General features: G+C 38.5%; 1 protein-coding gene across 6 annotated transcripts in view; it reads right to left on the reverse strand.

Annotated features, from left to right (window-relative positions):
* The window catches only part of LOC306841334 (nuclear factor 1 B-type-like), a 56,155-nt gene extending 48,113 nt beyond the window's left edge, over nt 1-8,042 (reverse strand). For 2 of the 6 annotated variants that reach the window (XM_079371163.1, XM_079371159.1), the window contains exon 1: nt 2,357-3,132. In XM_079371163.1, coding sequence (XP_079227289.1) covers nt 2,357-2,383 — 27 coding nt within the window. In that variant the 5' untranslated portion in view covers nt 2,384-3,132. Of the gene's footprint in view, nt 1-2,356; nt 3,134-3,969; nt 4,082-7,909 lie in introns of those variants that run through there. The other 4 variants (XM_079371158.1, XM_079371161.1, XM_079371160.1 and 1 more) reach the window with 4 other exon arrangements.
* Between the last annotated feature and the right edge of the window lie 1,980 nt (nt 8,043-10,022).

The following is a 10,022-nucleotide window of genomic DNA, read 5'->3' on the forward strand; positions in this document are numbered from 1 at the left end:
TCTTCACATTGCAAACACTGGATTTACCATCCTAGATGCATCTGGGCTTACAGCAGGTATGACAAGGAGACTCCCCTGTTCAGAACAACTCCCAGCACCACAATGGCTCTGAGTGTGGAGGCTGAAAGGACTCGCGTCTCGGCTCTCTTCTTCCCGAGCTCGCTCTGAGCGGAACTCCTGTGCTGCTGCTGCTGCGACAGGGGGCTCCTATCAAACCGCCCACATTCCAGTTTAAACTTATCGCATGTTCACAAAAGACGGAGGATAAACACAAACTTCACGGCTAGGTCAGTAAAAAAGGATGTTGAGATTCTTGTTATACGAGCATGTAAAAAAAAGAAAAAAAAGACAACCTGTCAAACAGGCCGTAAATTTTGAAAAGCGTAACAAAAAAAAAAACAAGCAGCAACTGACTGAAAGGTATTTGAAAAGGTTGAGTGAGGACTCGATTCAAAGTTCATGCCAAACTGTCAACTGGGGAAGGTAACTCGTCCAGCTTCATTCCAAAAACCTGAGGATGTTTGTGATGAGAAAAACCCTGGGCCACTTTTACAAAGCGTCTGTATCTTTGTAAAGAGAAACAAATGGATGTCGAAGCCTGTTTCTGTGAGACATGATCAGACACTCTGCATTATATTAGCTGGAATATTTTCAACTCTAGTTCTTCGTCAATAGTCTTTGGAAAAAAAAAATATAGAAAATAAGAATCAAAAATGAAAATGTTTTAAGATAGAATTTAAATGAATTTCTGAAGCCTTGTTTAAAATTCTTAATACTCAAATGTGTTCAGCTACTTGGTCGTTCACGGTCCTAAAAGGCAAAGAAAATAAATCTTTTTTTCACGCTTATTCTCTGTAGGGGAATGAATGTACAGGACGCGGAGAGATTTAGGACTCATCAGGAATTTCAGCAGTAGCGAGTGAATGGAAACATTAACTTATCTTTTGTTGAAACTCTTAAAAATGTCACATTGAATAAGTATAAGCAGCCCCCTTTCAGAGCGGGCTTCTGAAGAGTTAAACCACATATTGTGCTTTTTTTGTGAGGAGCAGGGCAGGCGGGCTGGAGGAAACCACAGAAATCCACTCCCTATCTGTGCCTGCCGCTGAGAAGCCACATTTCTGGTCGGCACTTTGGGCCAATAAAAGCCAGCTCCACAGACGCAATGTCAAAATACAATCTTTTATTATAAAGGAGGAATTCACTGTTTGTCCTCTACTCAAGTGATTTTTTTTTTAATGAATAACAAAACCTATCCGTATTCCTTTTTAAGAGGTCAAAAAGAATCATTTGGAGCTCATTTAAATGTCACCTCCTCACTTAGTGGAGCTAATTAAACTGACAAAGTAAGCAATAAATGCGAGCACATTTACACAGCAGCAACTGTTTCTAAAAATCCTTTCACTTCAGCTTTTCAAAAACACTTAAAATATTCTGTTAATTTTTTTTTTTTTTTTGCACAAGCAGTGCTAAAGCCAAATGCTGTAAAGATAAATGACTTGGCCGAGGCCTGTGCTGTGCACTTCAGCTGGGGCCATAAAAGCACAATCCTCTTAAGCACAAACTAAACCACATCTCAGTCAATCACTTACTTATGCCAAGTAAAATATAAACAGTAAAACTGAGTCAGCCAAAACAGTCAGCTACCCTGTCCAACCACTGAATCAACCTTATCATGCGTCTGATCTCCTCAGAGTGAAAGTGGCTTTATCTTGTTCCAACTTTCAAACCACCAAGAATAGAAGTTTTTTACTTTAAATACAAAATAAACACGTGGAGGGGGGGAATACAAACACAGCTCAAGCAAGGCTTGGACAGTGTGTTAGAGGTTATTGGAGTATGAAAATAACTTCATAAAAACTAAAAGAAAATAAAGTGCACCGACATTCTATGTTGACAGTTTTGGTGCAATCTTAAAAATAATCTTTACACTTAACTTTACGCACAAAGAATGCGTAAAGATTGGCACTTGTGAGTTCTTTTTTTCTTCTTTTTTTGGGGGGAGTTAATGCAAGACAATTACAAGATTTGTTTTGACGAGTTTTTTTTTTCTTATCATTTCTAACATTTCGGTGTAATAATCACCCAAAGAAAAAAAGAAGAAAAAGAACGGAGACACAAATCCTTGCGTTTTGGAAATACACCTCCAATTCTAAATATCTACAGGGTTACATGAACTCTTACAAATCAACACATTCTCGGTGTTATGAATAATGAAAGTATTTTAAAGTGGATCTGAAAACTGCACAGTTCAGACGCACGAAGAGAACTTCAAACCCCATAACCATGCACTAATCATGCCAAATATTATATTCACAGCGATTAAATGTATTTAAAAAAAAAAACAACCAAATACCTGAGTAAGACAAATCGGAGAGTACATGACGAGACGAGGCGACAAAGACAGTGAATGTACTTGGACTGATTCCTCTGTTCACTTTATCGCGCCATTCCTGGACCGATGAGCACCATGCAATACTGTGGAGCAGCTTTCCGCGTAAACCAACAGGAGATTATCCAAGAACATCCATGAATTCTTTTTTTTTTGCGGTCCAAAGATTGTCGTCTCAACGGAGAAAAGGGTTTTTTTTTTCCTTCTAAGTTGACATGCCGAGAAGCATTTGCAGATTGTCTACTCGTAGAACCGGTGCGAACGGGGCTGCTGCTGCTGCGTACTCCTCTGCAACATGGGCTCTTTTGCGCGTCTCGATGAGCTGTGAGATCTTGTTCATAAAAGCATTGTGGGACGCTTCAGAGAGAGAGCCGAGTGTGTGATGTTCACCCCTTGCTTTCACCAAAGTTGATAAGAAAATCGACCGACGCACCTTCGTCCCTGCGCGATTCCAGCAAATCAGACCCAACTTTTTTTTTTTTTTTCACCCACGTAATTACACAGTCACACTCCTCCTCCTCCTCCTCCTTGACTCACACACACACACACACACACACACACACACTTACTGCCCCTATCAACAATCCAACACCTTCTTCTCCTCCCCGACTATATCTGAAAGCACAGCATGTAAGTCATTTCCCCCCTCTCAATACAGCAGATTTTTTTTATGAACTTCGGGGGGACTTTGAACCAAAGCCTCGGGTAGAAACCAACACGGAGAAGGAGAGTCTCCCTCCGCGGATCTGGCACCCTTTTTTTTTTTACCCCCGCGAGCTCCGCGTCAACTCGCACGCGCTCTTACACTTCACATATTTTCACACACATTAAGACCCATTACTTTCGAGCTTTGTCGATTTACAGTCACAACTAAGCCACGATACGAACAAGAATTCAAAACGACGATAAAATAGACAGAACAAGAATAAAATAGCATAAAGATACAGCTCTCTTTAATTAAGGTTTTTTTTTGAAGTCCCCAGCTGGTTTTTTATTAATTACATTGATAAACTAGATTTGTCAAAGTGGGTTAATATGAGAGACTAGCTTCAAACTCAATAAGTTTGTGTTGGGAATTTTATTTTAATAAATGTAATAAAGGGACAGGAAAACTCTCCTCTACCTTAACACACAAACTAGCTTTATATTTACAGCGTTATAAACACTCATTACTAAACTAGTGTATACATAACATTCGCTTCGTTACATGCAGAAAGTTCTGGAAGTTAAACATTGTTTCTTTATGCTGCGGCGTGTGTGTATGTGTGTGTGTGTGTGTGTGTGTGTGTGTGTGTGTGCGTGTGTGTGTGTCCCGCAGAGCTGTCAACAGTCCACATAGAGTTCATTTGCCAAATTTAGGGGAATGGGAAGTTAACATAGGCTGTCGGAGAACCTGTGCCAAGTTTAGTACAATTTTGGCCCGACTGTGCCAGTGTTGCTGGTCCGTGTTAAGATAACCTACTTCTCCACATTTCCCAAATCGTCATGAGAACAGGACAAAAAATGCAAAAATAATTATATATCAGAAATTGTACTATGATAACATTTGAAATGAGTAATAATCCACGTTCACGTACCATTGCACTGTACTGCATGGATTAACACAGAGTCCTGGAGCCTGGTTGAAACACACAAGCCGGTAGCTTCACATTTCTCACGTTCAACTTTGTGCTTTGGAGGGCTTTCTCTTGCAGTGCTCGCAAAAAAAAAAAAAAAGTCAACACCGGAAGACAATTCTTTGAGATAGCGGTGAACAGAAGTTTGGAACACCTCGCGTTTTTCTCTTTTTTTTCTTGTCTTCCTTCCTCTTCAAGTCTTACTTTTTTTGGATCGGTTTTTTGGGGATGTTCAGTGAAGTTGAACGTGATCCAGAAAAGGCTGAGTTTTCGGCACTGGGTTGGTCTCCGCCTTCACTTTCACTGTCTGACTGACTGCCGCCCTCCGGCTCACAGCAGTAACTATCAAGTTTGATACACTTTGAGCTCGGCGACTTCCGGTTTGTAGTTTCAAAATAAAGCCTTACTTTACAGTATGCATGAACAACAATTTTTCTTCTATGGGCCAAATAAAAAGTAACTTTGATGCAAACCCGATTACTGTATAAAATATGTATTGGTGATAGAGGATGGTAATTTCTTAAATGTTTAGTAAGGTTCAGTAAAAGAAAGGCCATCCAATTGGAAATCCTTGTTTAGAAAAATGGCTCTTTAAGCATTTGAAATAATATAAACAGAAAATCCTTATTCGTCAATAATCCTTATTAAAGGACAAAAAAATAGTGAATGAACTCCTCCCCATTATCTTCCTGCAAAAGCAAAGCTTTTCAGTTTAAAAACTATAAAAGGAAAGAGAAATATGGACATGCCGGGTTTCTATTTGATAGTGAAAAGCTTCTGTTTTGTAATGCTATGTTTAATATAGCAGCTACAGTTTTTTAAGTTATAGGGTTATAGGGTTGGTTGTCAAAAATGCCAATTTTGCTCTCACTGACAGCAGAATATTTTTTTTTCAACCTCGATAACTTGTTAAATTGGGCTTCTTATTTTGAAGGCCAAACTTCAGATTTACTGATAATAATCCAGCTGCTTTCTGTAGCTTTACAGAGCTCAGTTTTGTAATAGTGTGTGCATTCTTGACTCTCATTGGCCAGAAACAGTGGCCCCGGGACTCTCGACCCAGGGCCCCTCACTTCCGCTCCTCTGACGTGCTGTTTGGAGCTTGACAGGAGCCTCTGCTGGACAGCCGTCCTGACTGCGGTCTATGACTGATGGTGGAAATCACTACACTGCTGCAATAACTGCCTTAAAATTGCAAATAGTGAAAATAAAACCCTAATAATAGAATAACAATAATAATATTTTGCACACACACCTAGCAGCGACACATGTAACTACAAAACATGTTAAGATTTATCATAAGCCTACAATAAAGGTATAAGAAAATGTGTAGTTTTTTTAATACCACGGACACTTAAATGTTTCAGGGGTTTTTTTTCAATCTTGCACTTAAATTCGAAGACTATTATAGACAAGCTTTTTAAATCGATCAAATTTGAGCAACCAAAGTAGCATTGAAATCACTGATACATGTACTTTTGTACAGGAATTGAAATATAACTGTAAACTAGAAAGAATAGCAAAAGTGCACTTAAATGTTGAGTGTTAGTACTGTGGTAGTGATGGTGCATTTTGCAGTGCAGTTATCTATTAGGCTATTTTATAATAAAATAAATAAATAAAAAAAAAGGTATCCCTGTATTGATGAATCATTCCATGGACTGTATGCCAGCATAATCAGTGTTACTCTGTGGCAGTGTAACTGAATGATCTGAATGTGTGCCAAAAGGCTTTAACGCTCTCTCAACACTGTTATTATGGCATTAACACAGTATTCAGTGTTGTCTTAAGGGCCTAGTTTGTACATCATATACACAGTGATTCATTGATCTTAGGGCATTCAGTTCTTGCAGCATGTGTTACAAACCGCTGATCACTGACTGTCCAGATTCTGTCAGATAAAGTTTAAGATTCCTGAATTGAAATTCAAGCACACTCAAACCTCTTGGATGTATTTTCCATAAAATCCCATTGTTAAGTGTATTTTTTAGAACATTTACTGGAAATTAATTCCTACTTGTTAAATTGAAAAACCACCTTCTTTCTTCCTCTGTTCAGCTTTGTTTTGTCTTCCTGCGGGTGCGCGTGGAATCAGCCGTTAACAGACTCACCCCTCTAAACGGGGACATAACGCCCTCTTGTGGCCAAAATCATAAATTGAAGCTGCTTGCTTGGAATCCACTGGAAAATTCACGAGGAATTCTTCATTAATGTGAGGCTCTGTTTTTTCAAGAGTTGGACTTTTTTTTAATTTTTGGAATGTAAGAAATAATTATAAGTAATTTCCAAGCTTAAAAACAAAGAGTCAAAATGTATTAACTTCTTTATAAATGAAACCTTGATATTCTTGAGAAAATAACTATATATATGCATTTCATGCAGGTGTTATTGGCATACTGTTGGAAAATACAAAAGAAAAAGCAGTTTTACGTTAGATATCATATATTACTTTGCTATTTCAAGGCACAAAATTACAACAAAAACAGTTTGGATAAAACAATCTGAAAGCCAGTAGCCACTGGTATTGAGTAAACCACCATGCACAATCCCAGTGCCTTTTTCATACCAGTAGGTGGCAATATACCGGTGCTGTTATTTTAGTGTCAACTTGATATCTGCTCATAATCCAGTGTTTACTATACCATGAATATATGAGTCCAAATAATTAAACCCAAAGTGCGAACTCGTCAGAAAAATAAACAAAATACACGTTTATGGCTTCTCTTTATTCTTTATGTAATAAGCTTTGATGTAAAGATGACCTTTCATACAGAAGCAATACTATTCTGAATCTGTCCTTCAAGGTTAGTTTTTAGCACAATAGAGGTACTGTTGGTACTTTACATTGTAATCTTGGCTTTACTTATCCCATTTCCTACCAATTGCAGCATATCCTATTTGTTTCTCTTTTTAACAGCCTTGAGTAGTGCTTCAAGAAAGATCTTTTTTATTGTTGTTTTTTATTATTTAATTCAGACAAAGTTGTCATGCTTATGTTGTCATAGATTATTATCAAAATATTAAAAAAGGAGACACAAGCAGCAAGGCCTATAGAGAAGGTCAGTCCTCTCAGTTGATCTGCATTGACACAGACAAACAAACCTCAGCTTAAACCCTGGCGACGGCTCACAATAAATGTTCGCCTGTAGTCAGAGGAGTATATAAATATTCAGAGAGAAATGTCAGCCTGCATTGCCTCTTCTGCATGGGAAAGGCGCGGGCTGGACAAGGGCTCTTTGTCTGACAATATCAAATTAACACTGCAGAGGGTGCACATGGGGAGGTGCATTTGAGAAACACTCTTAGAAGAGTGTAAGGCTAGAGTTATACAGCACTACAAAACACTATCTTTTAAAGGCCCGATTTGATTTTTTTTTCCCCATACTTAGTTGCCATATTGGTTTTAAAACAGGGCAATGATGAGTTAGAACTCTTAGCCTTGAGCAAAACAATAGTTGGGAAATCTGTGCCAAAGATGCTCTTAAAGAAACTTCTTGAGTAAAGGATGAACACTTTTTAAAGGCACTTGGCAGATAAGAAGTTACTAGAATATGTGACAAAGCCAGTTAAGTGCTGGAGTGAAAAGCCTTTTCCACAATAAAAAGAATCATAAAGACAGAACATCAAAACAAACAGAAAATGATGGGTTCATAGAAACAAAAGCAGAATATTCATTTAAGAGGGTCAGACAGTGCTGCAGTTGAAGGCTACACTTGGATTTTTTGGGCGAAACACTTTCCTAAACAATGCAAAAAAAGTTTGCAAAAGTGGCATCATACAATTCAAGACAACATAAGTAGAGGACCTGTTTGTATTTTTGAAGTTGAGTTTGCTTGATATTGTTGTTCTTAAAAAGCTTTTTTTTTTTTTTGGAGGAAGTCAAAAAAAGAGTTCCACTTACCATCCACCACGTCCTCGCCGACACATCATAACAAAGCTGCCATTTAATGGACCTCTCGGTGAGTTTCCCGGCCATCTCTGAGCTCCCGGAGGAAGACATAGACACCTAATCACAACAGGGGCATCAGAGGGGGCATGCTGTGCCACATGTAGGCCAATGTTGCATTATGGGAAAGAAAAAAAAATCAGCAACATCTTGACCAGTGACTTGAACCTGACTGCTGTAATTGCAAGAGGCATGACCCTGAACACCCCCCCCACCAATCCACCCACCATCACACACAAACCACCCCCCTTCCCCCTCCCCTCTGTCACAATGGCTCCATAATTGCTAAAGAATCATAAAAACAGGGGTTAAAGGTTTAAAATGTAAAAAAAAAAAAAATGTAATCCAACTATAAAGAGGAAGGACTCTGGGTTTATAATCCATTATTTTTCTGAATAATATTCAATTTATTGTTTCATATATATGTTAATGTTATAGTTGTTAATTTCTGACAATAAAGGCTTCCCATTCTACAACATATTTTATTTCTTTGACAACCTGCAGAATTATATATTCCAACACAGAGCCATTACATTCAGATTTCAAGCTAGCGCTTGATTCTTGAAAAACCTGCCAGGAAAGAGATCATTCGCTGTCAAGACAGGCAGCTACACCATTACTATGTACTGGGCCTGGGGTCATTTCAAATAATGATAGGTGTCAGACAATGAGATTGGAGCCAAAAAAAAAAAAAAAAACAGCAAATATTTCGTTAAAGTAACGTCGGATGTCGATAAAAAAACATTGTTCCTGTTCAAAGATGGTCCCATAACGCGATCATAACGATCATCAAAAGGACCTGCTGCGTTCAATTACCCCCTCAGTGTGAAGGCTTAACTGAAACTGCCTGTGTTCACGTCCATGAATTAAGACGTTTGGCGTATCCATGTAAATGTTATCCGAATGCCTACAGAAAGGACCTTTTCTCTCCTGCCACATTCCAATCCTCCTCACTGAGGCCGCTCGGTGGCAGCTGGATTTCCCAACAGGGATGGTGGGTGGACTTAGCAACGGTTTCTTAGCATTAGTTACAACAAATAGTGGGAAAAGTGGAATAAAAATCAGGGCTTGTATGGAGTGTTTCTGGCACATACATTCTGACTCTACAATCAGAGGTCAGAGATTAAAGACGACAAAACTTTTTTTCAATATCAAGCTAAAACTAAAAAAGCTCTCCAATGAGCCTCGAACAGTGTACCAACATGCTGTTTGTTTTTCATACAGCTGGTTTAATAAGTACCTGCTCACTGTTGACCTTTTCAGCACACCTGACTCTAATAAAGCACTAATTAGGAGCTTAATTGGGAGCTGGCCTGTTTAATTAGCGCTCATACACAAAGAACAATAAGACACTCAGCTGTCATCATGCAAGCAAATGTCAGCTCATGACAGAGTCAAGGCAAATGGATATAACAGTGAGGGATGAAAGAAGGCAAATGAAAGGTCTCAATGAGTACTTTGGCTGTTATCATCAAAAGAAAACTTGGAGGAAATGTGATTTTCAAAGGCAGACTGTTTAATTATTGTTCCTTTTTAGGCCACAGAACATCTGGTTTTATTTGTTATCTGTAAATTGCTTTACAAGGAGGTTCATTTCTAATAGGTGTCATTCTTCTCTTTAGTAAACCTTCTGTCATAAACACACCCAAAAATATGCTTGAAATATTTTTTCAAAAAATTTAATTTTGACCATTGGCAGGTTCAATGTAGGCCTACTACACTACAGAAGTAATACAGGAGAAATGTCAGGTTGTGTGGTTGCATGTGCATTTAACATTTTGCAATGACCCTTCGAATAATGTACAAGTAAGACCATCTTAATCGGCTTTGTTACAGTTTGAGGTCAACACTGTCGTTTATGGAGTTGTGTTTAAATTGTGGTCATTAAAAATAAAAATGAGCAACTTTCTTTAAAATCCAATGTTTTTTTATCATCCTGGTGGCTGCCCGGTGATAAACTCTGTGTGTCTGCAACATCGAGAAGCTTTTTTATCCCATCGAGAAGCTCGACCTTTATCATATCTTTGAACAGTTAACCTGTAAAGTCCAAGTAGAAGCCAGTGCAGCC

This window comes from Symphodus melops (genome assembly GCF_947650265.1).
Source record: "Symphodus melops genome assembly, chromosome: 20".
Lineage (NCBI taxonomy): Eukaryota > Metazoa > Chordata > Actinopteri > Labriformes > Labridae > Symphodus > Symphodus melops.